The following is a 20081-nucleotide window of genomic DNA, read 5'->3' as shown; positions in this document are numbered from 1 at the left end:
AGGAGAATATTTTGGACCGAAAAGAGATGAAGTGACAGGAGGTTGGAGAAAACTGCATAATGAGGAGCGTCATAACTTGTACTCTTCTCCAAGTATAATTAGAATGATCCAGTCAAGGAGGATGGGGTGGGCAGGTCATGTAGCACGAATGGGGAGAAGAGGAATTTATATAAGATATTAGTGGGAAAGCCAGAAGGAAAGAGACCTCTGGGAAGACCAAGGTGTGGGTGGGTGGACAATATTAAAATGGATCTTAGAGAGACAGGATGTGGCGGTATGGATTGTACTGATCTGACTCAGGATAGGGACCAGTGGAGGGCTCTTGTGAACACGGTAATGAACTTTCGGGTGCCATAAAATACTGTTAAGTTCTTGAGTAGCTGCACAATTGGCGGTTTCTAATAATAATAATAATAATAATAATAATAATAATGGTAAAACTATCCTTGTAACAGGCCGTTGAGGCTTATAGGGTTGTGAGGCGTCGAGGCTCCCACATTTTCTAGACAATCGGCACACAGATGGCGGTGACGTCAGCCTTACACGCCTGCCGGCCTCCCTTTATCCTCAGGAATATTCTTGTTACTAATTTTTGCTAGAGGCTGAGTCGACGCCAGGACCATAGTAGAGGTGGTATGATTAGGTCAATTGAAAAATGCAGTGACGTCATCGGGAATAGAACCCGCCACCTTCCGGCTTGTAGCGTAGAGCCTCAGTCAGTTACGCTACCCCGCGCCCCTAATAATAATAATCTTGAAGAAAGCAGTCTTCTGGGATTTGGCACCGTGTATATGTGGTGTTAACCGACGTTTTGGAGGAACGTATCGCCTCCATCTTCAGGGTAGAAGGAAAAATATAAGAAATCCGCAAGCGAAGAGACCGTGAGAACCGGTAAAAGCAGACTGGTCCTCCGAAACGTCGGTTATACACGGTGCCAAATCCCAGAAGACTGCTTTGCTCATAGTCACCGCCGTGAAAGCCTCAAATCTTACACAATAATACTCTTTCCGAAATCCAGTGACCACAGTAACCACCACTAAACAAAGTAACCATTGGTAACGATAGTAATTACATTAACCATAACCGCTGCAGCCATTGTAGTACCAGTAACCAGAACTGACCATAGCAAGCAGTCAAATTCTGCGTGATTCAGCCATGATTCGGCCATGTTGTTATTGGTGATTGTGGAAATTGGTTATTACGAGGTCGGGATCCATTGGTTCAGGAAGTGAAAGCAATGCACAAAACTTACGTTAACGGGCCGTCAGCTCGATATGCCAATATGCCCCCTTGGTCTTTTCGTCCTTCAGAGACCTCAACGATGTGTTCCGTTTTCTGTTGGTTTTGCCACAACGCACATTCTGTAGCAGAGCTTTTCATGTTTTTGTGTTATTTCTGATCATCCTTCAACTGACAGCCCGCAGCGACCTGCATGGAGGCCCTTTCGCCAGTTTACAGGTTTCGATTTGGAGGTTTATCGACCTCTCGATCGCGTTACATCGCACCCCGCCCCCGTATTTACAGTCTTTCAGTCATCCTTAATTATACGTATCTGCCTCTAATTATCGGAGCTACGTTTCTTAAATTCAATTCTGCGAAGCAGAATTCTCCTGAATAATATACAGAAATCCAGTCCGTGCCTCACAGGGAACACATCACTTTCCCGTTACAAAGCCCAACCGGTTAATGCTGTTTAGGGAAATAATCGCTGTTTGTTGTGAGAACCATATGGAACACAAAATAAACTGTGTGGGCGGAATTCAGAGTTCAGTTCGTACCTCACAGGAAACACATTACGTCTCCACTACAAAGCCCAACCGGTTAATGCTGTTTAGCGAAATAATCGCTGTTTACTGTGAGAACCATACGGAACACATAAATACACTGTGTGGGCAGAATGCAGAGTTCAGTCCGTACCTCACAGGAAACATATTACGTCTCCGCTGCAGAGCCCAAACGGTTAATGCTGTTTAGGGAAATAATCGCCGTTTATTGCGAGAACCATACGGAACACACGAATACACTCTGTGGACAAAATGCAGAGTTAAAATGTTAAAGCGGGTGGTAAATATAATGACCACTGTGATTTAAAAGGTTAAGTCGCTCCTATTATATAAATAGAGATTTTGCTTTCTCTGTGCGAGCACACATTCAGACAGAAGATGATGGCGGTCTTACCCAAAGCCAGTTTGCTTCATGGGGACGTTGTCCAGAGTCATTATGGGCATATTACTATTTTTCATTTGGGCTGTCCGTCGTGCTCTGTGGTTGCTCTTAAGATCGAAAGTAAGCGTTCTGTGAGATGGTAGGAAGACCTACAGGAAAATAAACCGAAACTACGGTACATGAGAGCATTACAGTCCATTCGAACATCCGTACGAACTCAAACAACGCCTCCGTCATAGGCAACCTTTCGAAAGATGTTTGAATTTCCCATCGCTACATGAACACGGGAAGTATGTTGAAAACTGTACCGCAACTGTCCATGACCCAACCTTTTACGTCACTAATTGGTGATGACGCATGCGGTTTACCATAGCGGATGGAGTAGCAAAGCCATGATGGCCATGATTGTACGTACGTTGACTGACTTTGTTTGCTATGAATTTAAACATTTTCGGAGCTTCTCCACCGGATATATGAGATGTTAAAAATGGCTGATTTTGGTCCCAAGGCAAAGTTTGGAAGGTCCTGGAAATTTTTGAAAAATAGGTGCGGGGTTCAAACTACGTAATTATATTCCCCATGTAGACAGCAACAAAGGGTAGAAATCACAGATCTGATACTTTCCCCCTCACATTGGTTTTTGAAGGTAAAAATAGTCTTCCCCCCCCCCAAATCGTGCCATTAGACATGATCCTGAACCAGCTCCATCCACACAACCACAGAAGCTCATAGTCTACTGGTCAGAATTCTTGCTTCACATATAGATACGTTGGGGCTCAAATATCGGCTCAGAGACCTCGTGATTCTGAGGGGTTTCGTGGTTTTCTTTTATTCCGCCCAGGCATGTGTGGGGATAATGCCCCAGTTCCCTCCTCGGCCGCTTATCTGCTCTCACGTTTTCGCCTATTCTTATCCACGAGTCGCCGTGCCATGCGGTGTGAGCTACCGACACACTCGTTAGTTAAGGAAATCCAGATGCACGCTAATGTCACATTCTCAGTCTTCCAAGGAGGAGGAATGAATTTCTTCACTAGCTGAGCGACTGTCAGATTTTCAAGAAATAAGTTAGTGACGTCACGTCTCTATCGCATGTTTAAAGCTACAGTCCGCCTCTGTGGTCTAGTGGTCAGCGTTCCTGGCTACAGATCCAGAGGTCCGCGTTCGATTCCCGACGCTACCAGATTTTTCGGAGAAGTAGTGGGTCTGGAACGGGGTCCACTCAGACTCATGATAATTTAGAGTTATTTCAAGGAAATAGCGGCTCCGGTCTACAGTACCGAAATTAACGGCCGAGGGGATTCGTTGCGCTGCCCACGTGACACCCTCTATCTGCAAAAGTTGTCACTAAACTTCGCCGACAAGCGGCGGTCGCTCGATCGGTATAGTTCGCTTGCGGACTGAAATCAGGGAGTTTGATTTTTGTTTGTTATTAGCTCATGTTGAACAGCTCGGGCTTTCGTAGTGAGATAATTCGAAGACGAATAATCACTGTACGAAAAATGTGCGGAACGCATTGTTTATTTTTTGTTATACTTGGAGAAGAACAAGCAGAAACATTCAGGGAACAAGTCCTCCGTGAGGGACTTTAAGCCGTGGGTCCCGTGTCGTAGATTTACGGCACGTAAAAGATCCTCATGTCTCTAGGAGACCTCTGAGCAAAATTAGGCAACAAGTTTCCCGCTCAAGTAGTTTCCAATGCCTCTGGTAGATGGGGGAAATATCAGGTACCGAGGGCCGACCTTGTCTGAACGGGGCTGATAGCACGCACCAGTACCGGTAGGGTATGGCGACAGTAGAAATTAAAGGGGGATGCACAATGGACCAATAACTGGTCTAAGTGCATGGGGAAACCCACCCCCTATAATAATAATAATAATAAAATAATAATAATAATAATAATAGAGAAGAACAGAAGATTGGACCGAGCAGATTGTCGCAGCTGCAACGCTTTAGTCTTGTATCGGAGAGTTTCTCGGTTAGAATCTTGACCGGGACACCACATAACCCTTCAGGTGCTTCGTGGTTTTCCACAGTATTTCCAAGTATATGCCGCGCATTAGTACTTCAAATTAGGCTGTGACCGCTTCCTTCCAAATCTCTTCCAATACGTTATTCATTAATCGTCTTTTCATGTGACTATAATCTACGCATTGTCACGATTTAGGGGTGTGACAGATAGGAATGGATTGGATATTGGATTTATTGATCTATACACACCACACACATCTGCCAATCTCCATGCTTTACAAATCACCACAGCATCCGTTAAACTTTATCAACCTGCTGCGTCTTCAACAGCCGTTCCGTATCAACGGCTTCTAACAGTGGAGATTCCTCAGCTCTTCGCCCTCACGTCGTTACTGTCCGGCGAATATCATTCAACCGAACGGACTCCACCAACCAGCGATTTCACATCGTTCAACTGAACTGTCACTCGGCCGGCGTTGGGTCCTCGCTATATAGCCTCGGCGCTGAACCAATAGAAACCACCGCCTCCAACAGTACTTCTATTGCTGTCGTGGGCGGTTGCCTAGCGGTAGACCGGATATCTCTTCCGCCGAAACGTGTTTAGGGACGGTTAAGAAGCAACGCATGTATATCAACGGCGCTATACGCTAAAATATGGCACAGCGTCGTTAAGTGGCCAACTAGAGGAGAAGCAGAATAGGTGCAAAGATGTTCTCTGAACTGGAGTGCATGTAATTTCCGTTGCTGGGTCATGACGAATGCGGTGCCTTTATATAAAAAAAAAAACGAACAAACTCTGTGATTTTAGTCCAAAAGCGAACTATACCGACCGAGCAACCGTCGCTTGTCGGCGAAGTTTAGTGCCAACTTTTGCGGATAGGGGGTGTCGCGTGGTCAGCGCAACGAATCCCCACGGCCATTAATTTCGGTTTTTTGACCGGAGCCACTGTTTCCTTGAAATAGCTCCTCAATTATCACGAGGCTGAGTGGACACCTTTCCAGACCCATTACTTCTCAGAAAGAATCTCGTAGCGCCGGGAATCAAACCCGGACCTCTGAATCTATAGCCAGGAACGCTGATCACTAGTCCACAGCGGCAGTTTGGTGCCTTTATAACATTAAGATATTAATATCTAATGCAGTTATTTGTTTGTTGTGGTAAGGAATGTGGCATATGGAAGTTTCGGAGGAAGCTACGCTGTACTCGTATGCCCAGTGGACTCCTTGCGCAAGTCTTGCAGCTTTCGAGCTAATTAAGCAAAAGCGAGCGGACGCACCGGAAGAACTGCGACTCGGTGCACGCTTCTACGCGTTTATTCTTACGTGCAAGGCAAGCCTCGAGATGATAAACAGCCGTCTTGAATTACATTAAATTTATGCTGAGAAACATAATTTATTATTTCTAAGAAAATACGCAGACTTGCCTTAAAATTCGTATAATAGTTAGCGTGTACTTCCGAATTTCGTGATCAGCACAGGTACGTGATGACGCAGGTGGCATTGTGTTCACTGCCTTTCGTGATCCCATCCCGTAACACGACAGGCTGTTCTGTTCATGCTGGCTGTCAAGTAAGAATTTCCGAAGACGTTCCTTTATGCGTTTCATCATAATACGTCATTCCTCTACGTGTCTTAGACTGCATAGCGTCAAATGGTAGGTTGATCGATGAGTGAACGGTGATTTGCTAAGAATTTGAAAGGGATCGGCCGCATCCTAATTGAGATACTGTCTCGGAATTTGCCTGAATGGGACTGAGGAAAATAACGAAACATCTCAGTCGAGATTACCGATGTCATGGCCGAGATACGAACCGAGAATGTAGAGCAAATGTAGAGCGTGCACTCGACGCCAGTGATTGCGTCAGGTGCAAGGGGATTCATCACCACGCAGTTGTTTACCGTTGAAAACGGAACTTGGCAAGCACATACGTCAGCAAATGTGGGGATAGTTGGGGTACAGAAGGCGCTGAAATTAGTTTCTCTCCGCCTGGAGACATAGACCGACCGACACAACACTCCGTGGTCGTGAAAGTTGCAGGACAGAAGGGGTTTGGAATGCACAAATCGGGCAGACACCGGATCGGTGTTGCAAACTGTACAGTGGCGTCAGGTTTCGTTTTGCGTGATTTACAGTTATTAATTCCGATGCTTCTCCCACTGAATCACCCTGTATGTACGAGGGAGAGTCAGTAAATAGGTCACAAATGGAAGTAAAACAGCTGTAATGAACATAATAGGTTTTTTGTGTGTGTCACTAGGTAGCAGCACAGTCCAGCTTCATGAGTCTAGGAAGCAGACGTGCATGCGTATGTTCAGAGGCTGGTTTCAGTAGTCAAAATGGCGGCCGTGCTTCAGGGTGTATTACCGAAGAGGAGCGTTCTCTTGTGCGTTTTGCATGGGCAGAAGGACTCTGTGCAAAGGATATTCACGAAGAAATGTTTCCTGTTTATGGTGGGACGTGTTTGTCGCGTAAAGCGGTTCACAGCTGGGTGACAAACGTTACGCTGATGACGAAGGGTTTGACAGGGAGATGCGGAAATGGCTGAGACTACGTTCAAAAGACTGCGGGTTTTAGTGCACTGGTAAAGCGATAGGACAAGTGTATAGGTGCTGGAGGAGGGTATGTCGAGAAATTTTTTTTTTCCCAGGTTCAAATATCATATGTTTTACTATTTATATCAAGTTGTGCCTTATTTACTGACTCTCCCATGTATATCTGTAATTAGCTAATCAGCAACTTCACGGGACAGAGTCCTTGTTTAGTGATTCAGCCACTCAAGAAATTTCCTGTTTTATGGAACCCGAAGAGTCACTTCCGTGTTGATAAGAACCCACCACTGGACCCTATTCTGGGAGTGTAAAGTTTTACATGTGCATAATTAAACTCCACGTCATGGAAGGCGTATGGGGGCTGGAGACATACTCCATGCATTTTTGACCTCGACACTAGATGGAGATGAATGGTCAGTTTCATTCTCAAGTGGCCTTAGAGCTTAGACTCTGTTCCTCCCGACATTTGAACCCCGGTTCCTCGGTCTTGTACCCCATAGCAGTCCGCACGCTACTTGACATTACCCTCCCGTCTATGCCTGTTTCTTCCAAAAGGCCTCTTCCATTCAGGTTTTCCGACCAAAATTTTGTACGGATTTTTCACCTCCCCATGCGTCCTGTATGCCCGGAGTATCTGGCGCTTCTCACTGTGCAGTGTCCACGTGGGAGTAACGCCCGGTCGTGTGTCACTACGTACGCTTCTTTGTAAGCGCCGTCTGGCACTTGGTTTCGTTCTCTCACTGCCTCGCTTACTGTCGCTTCTAGAGAACTGAACGTTAAACTAGAACTGGAGAAGTGAGAGAGCATTTAGAAGTGACCAAAGCGCTAGGAGATGTCTGCAGTTGTCAGCACAGCTTCCATGAAGCATCAGTACGGGGCGGTTGGGGGGGAGGTCCTTCGGGTTGTGAGACGACGAGGCTCCCACATTTTCTAGACAGTGGGAGTGCAGATGGAGGTGAGGTTGTCAGCCTTAAGCGCCGGCCGCCATTTACACCTAGGAAAATTCATGGTACTCATTTCTGTTATAGGCTGAGTCGAGCCCAACGTCTTGGTGCGGCTGGAAGGATTAGGTCAGTTGAAAAATGCAGTGACCTTATCAGTACTGAGCCCAACATGAATAACTCCCGGTCGTTCTTTGCCAGTCAGAAGATGTGAATAATATTGTTTATTTGTGTCATGTTGATGTGTTCTTTGAGCATATCACACGTGCTAACAAGCCTAAATGTCTTTAATGTAATGTATTTATTTATTTTCTCTCTCTGCCTCTCATTTTCCCATGATCATTTTTGTATGTCCACATTCTCTTCGTTGTTTTGGGTACTTTATGCCTTACCGCTACATTTCGTTACAAAGGTGCAGTGTGTTCCGTTCAAATCTCCCAAATTTTAATTAACAATTTGTGATAATTTATGGATTATAATTAACACTAGATGAAAGAAAAAGTCAAAGAATTTTATTTCAATTTTTATTCAGTGAAGCTACAGTATCTGGTCGCGTATATCTTGACATGTTAGAACAGTTCGTGTATCCCCAGGTAGCAGATCTGCAGCCTAACATAATCTTCCAACAAGATGGAGCCCCCCACATTGGGGTCTGGATGTTTGGAGGTCCCTCAATGCCACCTTCCAAGATGGCTGGATTGGACATGGCGGACCAATTCGGTGGCCACCACGTTCACCGGACCTCACTCCGCTCGATTTCTTCCTCTGGGGTTACGTGAAGGACCGTGTGTTCGTGCCTCCAGTGAATGACCTCCTAGATTTACAAGCCCTCATCCGTGAAACGATTGCTGCTGTACCAATGGACATGTTGGAAAGAACGTGGCAAGAAACTGAATACAGATTGGATAGTGTTCGTGCTACCAATGGTGCACATGTAGAGGTTTATTAGTGTGTCAAATAAAATGTTTTGAGTTCTTGTATTTCCTATAGCTTCATTGCCCTACCATTCATACTCTGTTCTAAGATCTGATGAAATGTGGGAGGTTTGAATGGAACATCCTATATATCCTGTGGCTTCCTGAAATTAGAAATTCAGTTCGTACCTCACAGAAAACACTGATCTGCAGTGGTCAGAGCCTTCCTTTGATGCTGTATAGAGGAATAATACTGCCGTAGGATAGTTGCATCTCCGGACTTTCCGACGGCAGTAATTAACATTGAGGTTCCATAGCAGAGAGATCATTTCGTGGTGACTAGTTCAGTTGTTAGCAGCCCCTCAACACGCTGTGGCTCGTACAATGTTGATTTCAGTTGGTGCTAGCATTAATCAAACAGTGCTTCCCAACCCAAAAAGAGAAGGTGTGGCCATGAGAAAAAGACGAGATTTATTATCAAATTGAGCATAATTATTTTTTAGTTTCATTCAATCATCTCCTTGAGCATATCAGAATGTTCCTCTTCTTCTTGTATCAATCCTCTTTTACTGTTCCTGTCCAGAATTAACCTTAATTAAGCATGAGTCTTGCAGACAGTCGTCCACTTGGAAGGAGATCAGCCGGTCGCAGGTCCGCGAACTACGGAGGACAACATAAACAAAAAATGCAGACATACGTCCATTCCTCGAGTGGGATTCGAACCCACGCTTGCAGTGTTCAAGTGGGCGAAGACATTTCGTGCCCTGGACGTCACGGTCGCTGTATAAAACGTTTGTCGACATTGTCCGTTGCTGAGTAATGGACATCGGGCAGGAATTTCGTTATATAAGTTTGAATTCTTTATTCGCAGTTTGGTACAGTACTATTACGGTTGGTCGATCATGAACAGTGTTGTCTAGAGACGAGTGCGAGGCGGTATAAGGGCAAGGGGTCCGTTAGCGGCTGTGGGTGTGAGAACTATTGTCTCCCGGAGTGCCTTCTCAGAGTAACATACTGTCTCTAGAGTCGAAGATTTGAGTCCAGAGAACATCTGCTGAGTCAACCAGCAAGCAGATCAAAACTTCACTGTTCTTGCAGCTCGCCAGTTCGACCCTGAAGATGGAGGCATTACATTCCTCCGGGCTGTCTGTAACCTACCAGAATGGACGGTGACACATTCCACACGTTAGTACACTTTCTTGGGAATTTGTTCGATGACCAATTTCGGACCTTACTCATTAATTTCCGCAAAACATCTAGTAATTACTAGTTGATTGAGGCACTGTTCTACAAGCCGGAAGGTCGTGGGTTTGATTCCCGATGAGGTCATTCGATTTTTATTTGACCTAATTCTTGCAGACGCACTGTGGCCCTGGGTGTGAAGGGCGGCCGGCCGGCGCTTAAGGCTGACAACCTCACCGCTATCTGAGTCGATTGTCTACGCGTCGACGTCGCACAGTCCTGTGGTCCTCCACGGACTGTTGCAGGGATAGTTGTCCTGGTCGCCGTAACCTGGCAACGGGCTGTCATTCTCAGGTAGTGGTGTGCAGTACACAGTTCGCATTTGTTTCAGGTCACTGGGCTGTTTATTGCTGAGGAATATTGGGTTTCATTGATTTACAAGTGCAGCCGACTGCAACATCAGCTGAGCAAGTAGTTCTCAGCCTCGATACACAACTGCACACCGTATTTCCTATTTGTTGGTTTTCCAAGTTGACTTCTGTTTCGAGTTCAGTGGCGGTCCCTCAGTTTGGGCTGCTGACGGCCTTGAGAGGCCACGCGGCAACGGGTAAACCTGTAAGGCCGTTAGGATCTCACAGAGGTCACTATGAAGAGTACAAGCTGGTAGGTTGCTGCCGACGGGTGGGAGGAGCTTGGGGCTCGGCCCCTACTTCCACACCATTTTTGTCACATTCGACTTCCTCCCATACCCTGAAGATGGAGGCAGTAGGTTCATGTGAACGCTTGGTGAACATCTGCCTGACTGCTACACAGCGTAGCGCGTCCCATAAAAGACGTATCTGTAGTTATGGTGTACTGCAGTTACCGTGAAGCAGTCTGTGTGTCCAGTGGCCGAACTCCCACGCACTTTGCGTGATAAGCTGTCTGCAAATGTCGCCGGTTGCTGTGGGTAAACACATGACACGGGCCGTTAACTAAATAAAACTAAACATGGTCCACGTCTGTACACGGAAGTTATCTTCCTGGCTTTGTTTCACTTTTCCATTTAGTCTTTACAAAGGCCCCACCCCCGGAAGTCAGTGCACATCTCTTGTGTTCCGCACACAAAGACTGTGTGTCCACGCACTGGGTCCCTGGCTCAAGCGGATAACTTCGGGTTTGTGTTCGGGTGAAGGTACCCCACCTCGAACCCCTATCGGGACACCGGCTGTCCTGACTTAGGTTTCACGCGATTTTCCACAGTACCCCGAAGCAAAAAGGGGCACGCGGTAGCGTAGTGGTTGAGGCACTATGCTACAAGCCGGAAGGTCGCGGGTTCGAGTCCCAATGAGGTAGATTTTTTTTCCAATTGACCCAATCCTTCCCGCCACACTATGGCCCTGGGAGCCTCTAACAGAAATGAGTACCAGGAATTAATTAAATAATTTTCCTGGGCAGTAAAGCGCGGTCGGCGCGTAAGGCTGACAGTCTTACCGCCATCTATGAGCCGACTGTCTAGATAATGTGGGAGCCTCAACGTCTCACAACCCTATGGGCCTCCACGGCCTGTTATACGGATAGCTTTACTTTTTACCCCGAAGTAAATGCCAGGATTGTACCTCGGTTTAGGCAAGAACTGCTTCATTCAAAATTCCTTCATTTTAGCGCCCATCTGTCATTTTACCATTAGGCGGTACGTGGTGCAGCTGCCAACAGAGTCGAAAGTTAAAACACACAAACAGTTAAAATTCTGAACAATGATGTTGCAATGTTTGGAAATAATAACACGTTAAAAGTACAATGGTAACCATACATACCGTCCGATTTGACGTAGAAGAACTGCATACCTCCCACACGGCGTATTTATGTGTTTCGTAATGAACAGCGTTTCTGTCTCTGAACAGCATTAACCGGGTGTCCTTTTAGTGGAGAGGCAATGTGTTTTCTATGACGTGGGAACTGAATTTGTCAGTATCATGTAGATTCCCCCCTCCCGAAGTGGAGTGTCTGACGTGAATATAGCTTTTCCTTGAACACCGGTCTGTGTACGCGGCTGTCGGCCTAGTATGCCCCCCCCTCCCAGAATTGAGTGGGTTAATGCTTAATGGCGTAGAGTTGACTTGTGTCGCGCAACAGCCAGACCTTAACCAGTTCTTGCCAGAACTTGGGTCAAACGTCAGACCTTTGTCTTATGAACTTCGTCATTTACGCTTGGACGGAGAAAATACATAAAAATTAGAATACACAGAACTATAATTTTGTCTGTGGTTCTGTATGGGTGTGAAACTTGGTCTCTGATATTAAGAGAGGAACGTAGACTAAGGGTGTTTGAGAACAGGGTGTTGAGGAGAATATTTGGACCGAAGAGAGATGAAGTGACAGAAGTTGGAGAGCACTGCATAATGAGGAGCTTCATAACTTGTACTCTTCTCCAAGTATAATTAGAATGATCAAGTCAAGGAGGATGGGGTGGGCAGGGCATGTAACACGAATGGGCGAAGAGGAATGGATATAGGATATTGGTGGGAAAGCCAGAAGAAGAGAGACCACTAGGAAGACCAAACATAGGAGGGTGGATATTATTAAAATGGATCTTAGAGAGAGATAGGATGCAATGGTGTGGACTGGATAGATCTTGTCCAGGATAGGGGCCAGTGGAGGGCTCTTGTAAACACAGTAATGAGCCTTCGGGTTCCATAAAATGTTGGGAAGTTCTTGAATAGCTGCATAACTGGCGGCTTTTAAAGAAGGGTTCAGCTGCATGAAGTTAGTTCAGAGCAAGAAAGGGGACCGCCACCAAAACAAGTTTCCACGTCCCCATGTGAACTCTGTGCGCACAGGAAAGTCCTTTGGAACCTGTTCATCTGCTCGCTGTCCTTTGTTCCGGCAATGTGTCCAAGAGCAATTGAATTATGGCGTCTTTCGAAGGTTTCAGAAGGACGAAAGAAAGTCATTTAGCCCCTATACTTTGTCAAAAGCATGTTTTAGGGCACGTCATACCTTCAGTCCGCCTCTGTGGTCTAGTGGTCAGCGTACACTCTATCCGCAAAAGTTGGCACCAACTTCGCCGACAAGGGGCGATCGCTCAGTCGGTATAGTTCGCTTGCGGACTAAAATCACGGAGTCATACCTTCAATAGCAACGTTACGGATTGAGTCCTGTGCTCGTATCCCCACTAGATAGTTCTGCACCCTCTCAGATGTTCTGTGCACAACTTTACTGTTGTTCTGCCGTCAATGTGTTCGTGGCGCATTAGCAACGAGAAATTACAGAAGTGTACTTCATGGTTTCACCGTGTCCGTCCGTCCGTGCTTACTAACGCTGGCGAAGACAAAGGCTGGAAACCTTCGAAGGTCTACTTGCTTTTGAGGAGCCGGGATAGCTCAGTCGCTATAGAAACTGACCCACCGAGCAGTCGGGTTCGCATTCCCGGCAGGGGCAAGAGATTTTTCTCTTTACCTTAATGGGGTCCATCCAGCCTCCTATACAATGGCTACCGGAGGGTGATTCTCCAGGGTGAAGCGGCAGGGGCGTGAAGCTCACCACTCTCCTTCATCTAGTACAGATGTTAAGAATGGTGGAGCTTACTTACCACTCCCCCATACGTCTACATGGCGTAGTAAAAAAAGTAAAGTTATCCCTGTGACAGGCCGTGGAGGCCCATAGGTTTGTGAGATGTTGAGGCTCCCACAGTTTCTAGACAATCGGCTCACAGATGGCGGTGAGGTTGTCAGCCTTACGCGCCGGCCACGCTTTACGACCCAGGAAAATTCCTGGTACTCATTTCTGTTAAGAGGCTGAGGCGACCCCAGGGCCATAGTGCGTCTGGAAGGATGAGGTAAATTGAAAAAAAATTCACATCATCGGGATTCGATCCCGCGACCTTCCGTCTTGTAGCAAATTAAATGAAATCCACGGATGACTTAGTTTTGTGTGAGTTTCTTCAGCGCCCATCCCGAGCGTAAGCTGATGCACGTTTGTCGGAGGGAAACGTGTTTCTGGCAAACTTTGTATAGAAGATTGAGACGCGGTTCGTGCCCAGTTCACCTTACTGACTTCGAGAGAGTTATGGCGCTGTGCATACATTTCATATACGCCCTTCCTGTGGCCTGTACGGGGTATGACGACACAGCCCGAGTCTCGACTGCAGCTGCGCGATGCGCATGACGACCATTAGCAACCCGCATGGGCTTTGCTTGCTCGCACCTTCATGTTTGTTGCTTCTTGCCTGGTTTATTATTCTCCCCTGACGCTAGAGACGATATGTTCTTCCGAAACATCAGCTGACTTCACGGACTACACAGCTTTATGTTTCAGAAGGTACAGCTCTTCCTAAGCTCCGCTGTGGGAATCTCAACTCCTACAGGTATAACCGTTTCAAGATGGCGTAAAGGAGACTGAATTCATATTAGCATTTGTTACCAAATGTATGACTCTCGGTTCGACATGGGATTTTTAACACACAAGAACAGATAAAAAAGTAAAGTAAAAAAGTAAAGCTATCCCTGTAGCAGGCCGTGAAGGCCCATAGGGTTGTAAGACGTTGAGGGTCCCACAGTATCTAGACAATCGGCTCACAGGTGGCGGTAAGGTTTAAAGCCTTACGCGCCGGCCCCCCTTTACCCCGAAAATATTTCAAGAATATTCCTGGTACTCATTTCTATTAGATGCTGAATCGACCCCAGGGCCACATAGTGCGGCTGGACGGATTAGGTCAATTGAAAAAAATCCAATGACCTCATCGGGACTTGAACCCGCGACCTTCCTGCTTGCAGCATAGTGCCTCAACCAACTACGTTACCGCGTGCCCCACACAGGAACACATTCTTGAAATAAATCTGTACACAAGCAATAGGATTACCCATTTATTGTGTCAGTGTTGTGAACATATACGACAGTTGAACAGTGTTTTACTATTTTCCGCCACGTCGCCGTGTAGTGATCGATTCATGCATTATATTTTTGTAACGCAAGTAAGGAAGTTGGTCTAGAAGTAAACGCAGAGAGAACTATGTTGCTGTCTCGTCACCAGAATGCAGGGCAAACTCATGACATAAAGACGGCTAACAGATGTTTTGAAAATGTGGCACAGTTTATATATTTGGGAACGACAGTAATAAATCAAAATTTTATACGGGAGGAACTTAAGAGGAGATTGAACTCGGGTAATGCCTGCTACTATTCAGTCCAGCACCTTTTTTCTTGTTGTTTGCTCTCTAAAAACGTAAGAATTAGAATATATTTTTTCCCCTGGCACTACAGCCCCAGTGGGCCTAGGCCTACCTCCATGAACTTCTCCGTTCACTTCGGTTTTTCTTGATCTTACACATTCGGTAGGACTCCTTAGGCGGGTGATTAGCTCGTCGCAAGGCCTCTACCTGTACACAAAGAAAAACGCGCACACACAAACTTAAACATCCATGCCCTGAGTGGGATCCGAACCCACGATCCCGGTTTCCAAGCGAGCGAAGACAGTACATGCCTTAGACCGCTCGGCTACCATGACCAGCTAGAATTAGAATATACAGAACTATAATTTTGCCTGTGGTTCCGTATGGGTGTGAAACTTGGTCTGTGACGTTAAGGGAGGAACATAAACTGAGGGTGTTTGAGGACAGGGTGCTGAGAGGAATATTTTGGCCGAAGAGAGATGAAGTGACGGGGAGACTGGAGAAAAGTGCATAATGAGGAGCTTCATAACTTGTACTCTTCACCAAGCATAATTGAAAGTAATTCTACTGTTCCTTCTTCAAGCAGGAGGCCAGTCGCGCCTGTCTTCGTGTTGCGACTCCTAATTGATCTGGCCGTCTGTTCCCAGGTCTGCCAATATTTCTTCGCACTGGTGATCTGTACCGTAGGATACATTTACATATTCCATATTTTTCTGTTCATCTCTGCTGTGTGAAGAAATATGTCTATATCCACCAACGTTTCCGTTTAAATTAGTACGACCGTGATATGAATGGCCAGAAATTACGCACTTTCAGTTCACTATAACGACGAATGATCGAACTGGTTGCATGACCGTAAGTTACGTAATAGGTCACGAACGAGCGAGCAGCCTTTATTTAAATGTATCATGTCTGCTTTTTGGGTAATAATATTTTGTTGTGGATGTGTGATGCGGTTTACGATTGACTAATTAAGGCTGTTACTCGTGGGAGATGGCGTTAAGCGCCAGCCTCGACGTATCATTCCATAAGATATGGACTGGAATAGAACGCGGGAGAGAGTACGGAAACGTGTGTGGGAGAGTTCCCATTGAATTCGCAGCGGTTGTTGCAGCTGCTGACTGTGTTTCCCCGGATGTACTGAGTTCGCTTGATTTCCTGTCGACTGGGACTACTGATTGGCCTGCTTCCCCCATGCACGAATGCAAATTCAAATTTTTCAGTTCTGATTTATTAATACCGGTTTCTGTGACTGTTTTACTGATCATGTTTAGGATATTTCGGCCGGCAGTACAGAAGTACTTACTCCTGTCTTTTACCCTTTAAAACCGCACATTCATCGTGAATGACTTGCGGGCACGCACTAAGAAACTTTTCAAATAAATACATTGCATAGGTATGGGATTGGACCCTGTGGCCATATTATAAATTAAATTAGATGGAGATCCATATTGCAGATAGCACCTCGGAGGAACATCCATAAATTATTTGGCGGTCGCCATCGTCTTAAATCAAACTTGTAACTATATATGCCACCTGTCATAACATTAATAAACTCAGCAATCTACTCACGCAGTGTATTCGTGTGTTCCGTATGGTTCTCACAGTAAACAGCGACTTTCTCCCTAAACAGCATTAACCGGTTGGGCTCTGTAGCGGAGACGTAATGTGTTTCCTGTGAGGTGCGAACTGAACTCTGCATTCTGCCCACACAGTGTATTTGTGTGTTCCGTATGGTTCTCACAATAAACAGCGACTGTTTCCCTAAACAGCATTAACCTGTTGGGCTTTGTAGCGGGGACATAATGTGTTTCCTGTGCGGTACGCATTGATCCTCTATATACTACTCATGTTTAAGTGCACTTTCTCTGTCCCCGCACCCTCCCCAGAGCAGTATTTGCAAATGCAGTCGCAGCGTGGACGACTCTGCTTTGCATATAGGGACACATACAGAATGTGGTCGAAGCCCCAGGGGCAACTGCTGCTCCTGCAGTTCCGCCTCTATGTGCAGTTTACATAAAATTGTTGCTTGCGGCTGTAGGCCTCCTGTTGCGCTGGGTTGTGTACTTATTTGGAGCAGTTCGGGAGGTGTAGGGGGGAGAGAGTAGGTACGTTAATGCTTGAATTGTTTTCTAGTGATAACGGCATTTAAATTTGACATAAGACTCTATCGTATCATCTTAACCAGAGAGACACGTGGTTGGTTGGGTTATTTGCCGACGCTGTCAGTTTTAGCGGAAGGCATACGAAAATAAGCACTGAAAGTTTCTCTTCTTCAGCTTTTACTCTGATATGTAACTACTAGCTGTTGGTTGTTTTGGGGAAATAGTTGCTGAAAATTTCGTTTCACTATTTCCTCGGCAAGTTGTTTTGGCAAAGATTTAGAAGACAAGTCGGAAGACCCAGACTGATATGGCTGGAAGATCAAGAGAATGATTTACCAGGCCTGAATATGAACAGATCGGGGCAAAATGCAAAGGAGGTCGAAGTTCCTGGAAGACTGTAAAAAGTAAAGTAAAATGTTAATCTATCCCTGTAACAGGCCGTGAAGGCCCATAGGGTTGTGAGACGTTGAGGGTCCCACATTTTCTAGACAATCGGTTCAAATATGGCGATAAGGTTGTCAGCCTTACGCGCCGGCCGCGCTTTACCTCCCAGGAAAATTATATAATTAATTCCTGGTATTCATTTCTGTTAGAGGCTGAGTCGAGCCCAGGCCATAGTGCGTCTGGAAGGATTAGGTAAATTGAAAAACTACAATGACCTCATCGGAACTTGAACCCACGACCTTCCAGCTTGTAGCATAGTGTGCCCCCAAAAATGAAGTGCCAACAGCACGTGGTGTTCCCAAGCGGTCACCCAACTTCGGTGACTGGACGAGAACCGGCGTTTTCAGAGAAAAGTATTAAGTTTGTTGCTGGATTGGAGGTTCTTACAGACGTGGTGGTGAAGAGTTCTGGCTTCTGGGACGTAACATTGTGCAGTCATATGAAAGTCAATTGATTTATCGGAGGAATAAGTCGCCTCCATTTTCGGGGTCGAAGAGTCAAACACGCAAACTATCTTCTGCTGAATTCTTGCTCGACTTAGTCTTCCACCCTGAAAATGGAGGTGATATGTTTCTCTGAAATGTCAGGTTCTCCCCAGACTACAGCGTTACAGCACACGTAACAAGGGCGGCACGAGGCTCACGACAGGTTGACAGACCGGTGCTGACCTGCTCTGCTTCATTCTCGTAGTTTATGAACCAATCTCAGACACCGATTTCTTTTATTTTTCAGTTTCTGTCGAAACGTCTGTCAAATGGGTCAAACGAAAAGAAGACAAACGCCACTGCTGCGATCTGCGAAGACGCTGCGGTAAGTGGCAAGCAGTTTTCAGTGCGAGATGGAACTTACCGTTGAACTCCCGGAAGGAGTTCTGCAAACTGTAAATGTGAGCTATGTTTACTTAATCGGCACTAGCTGCAGTACGTCTTTGCTGTACTGTGCCTGAAGAAGAGGGCAGATTAGAAACCGGGGTAGGAGGGATGAGGGTCGCTGCATTTTAAGGGGGTTAGGTAAAATTGTCCCTGTGCTTACCAAATTAAGCACTACGCCATGAAGGCGTATGGGGGAGTGGATGTATAGATCCACATTTTCTTGATCTCGGCACTAGCTGGAGAAGAGTAGTAGCTTCACGCCTCGGCCGTTTTATCCACGGGAAAAGAGCCCCCTGTACCCATTGGATAGGAGGTTGGGGGACCCCAGAGCCGGTCTGGACCACGCGGAGGAGAGAAAGTTCTTGACCCCACTGGGACTCGAACACCGACCACCTAGTAGTCCAGCCCGTAGCCAGCCGCTATACAGACTGCACTATCGCGGCTCCCTTTTAAGTGGGTAAAAAGGTGGAAAAGGCAAAGCTATCCCTGTAACAGGCCGTGGAGGCGCGACAGGGTTGCGAGACATCGAGGCCCCCACATTTTATAGACAGTCGGCTTACGCGCCGGCCGGGCGCCCTTTACCCGCAGGGAGATTCCTGGTACTCACATATGTTAAGAGGCTGAGTCACCCCCAGGGCAATAGTGCGGCTGGAAGGATTAGGTCAGTTAAAAAATCCAATCATTGGAATGGGGTTGGGTAGGAAATGTTTTCCTGCTCTGAAGGTTTCCAGGCAGTGCCCGTTCGTCCTTTCGGTAGAGGTACGTTTGAGGTAGGGTAAAGCTGTAGGAAGTGCAAAAGGTACAACATTAGGAAGTGAATGGACTTCGTCGTGAGCAGAGGCTTTACTGTGTGTGATAGGAATGTTACATGTACGTTTGAAGGGATGCATTCAATGGAAATTATGTAGCAACTATGCATTTACAACAGGACCGAGAAAATTAACGGAAAATCTTGGAAATGGCCGGTCGCAGGACCTTCCTGATGCAATCTGACTTCTGGCCAGCACTTTACATGTACGGACTCTAACATTAGTGCCGTATCTATACTGTCGCTTTATTTCGAAATTTCTAGAGGCTTGTCTTACAGCGGCTGTGCCCTGTGCATGCTATTGACGAGTGTGAGCAGCGTCAGGTGACGCGCAAGCTGACTGTATAAGAAGGAGTAGCAATTGTCTGCAGTCTGACTACAATTGTCTTTACAGCTGCCATGGGGGTGCAATATGAATAGCCTCCATGGCGTTTTGCCAGTGAGAAAATCCGAATTATGTATGTAATAGTCTGCTAAATTGCTGATGGTTCTCGCCAGCACAGCAAATCCTGGTTTCTGGTCCTGTGGGAACCCATTACGATATACATATAAATTGCTTTCCAAGACTTTTACGTGTTTAGAAATGGGGCCTCCTCTTCGGCGAGGGGATGGGTCTGATTACTTCTGGTCACTCCCCCTCTACGGGGGGGGGGGATACAAGCGGGCACACAGTCACTCACTAACTGTGCCTGTCCTCCACACACACCGACTAAGTGTACGCGGATTTCATGTAATTAATATATAAAAATTCAGTTCGTACCTCACAGGAAACATTGCCTTTCTACAACAAAGACCAGTCGGTTAGTACTGTTTATGAAGATAACTGCTGTGTGTTGTGAGAACCGCACGAAACGGTAAGAACATACTTTATTTTAAGTCTAGAAGCAAGTGGATCGTTCATATAGTAACCACTGCCCTTTAAAGGGTTGTCTTTGCTGGAACTCAACCCACAGGTTTAAAACCACTGGCCTAGAGACAGGT

General features: G+C 46.2%; 1 protein-coding gene across 2 annotated transcripts in view; it reads left to right on the top strand.

Annotated features, from left to right (window-relative positions):
* Nucleotides 1-20081, top strand: part of LOC111864674 (inositol-trisphosphate 3-kinase homolog) — a 155415-nt gene that overhangs the window by 33471 nt on the left and 101863 nt on the right. The window contains exon 2 of one of the 2 annotated variants that reach the window (XM_023852086.2): nucleotides 18153-18230. The exons of the other annotated variant lie outside the window; for it this stretch is intronic. Coding sequence (XP_023707854.1) covers nucleotides 18153-18230 — 78 coding nt within the window. The remainder of the gene's footprint in view (nucleotides 1-18152; nucleotides 18231-20081) is intronic. 2 annotated transcript variants of the gene reach the window in all.

This window comes from Cryptotermes secundus, unplaced genomic scaffold (assembly GCF_002891405.2).
Source record: "Cryptotermes secundus unplaced genomic scaffold, Csec_1.0 scaffold418, whole genome shotgun sequence".
Taxonomy (NCBI): domain Eukaryota; kingdom Metazoa; phylum Arthropoda; class Insecta; order Blattodea; family Kalotermitidae; genus Cryptotermes; species Cryptotermes secundus.
This window is presented reverse-complemented; position numbering and strand designations above follow the sequence as displayed.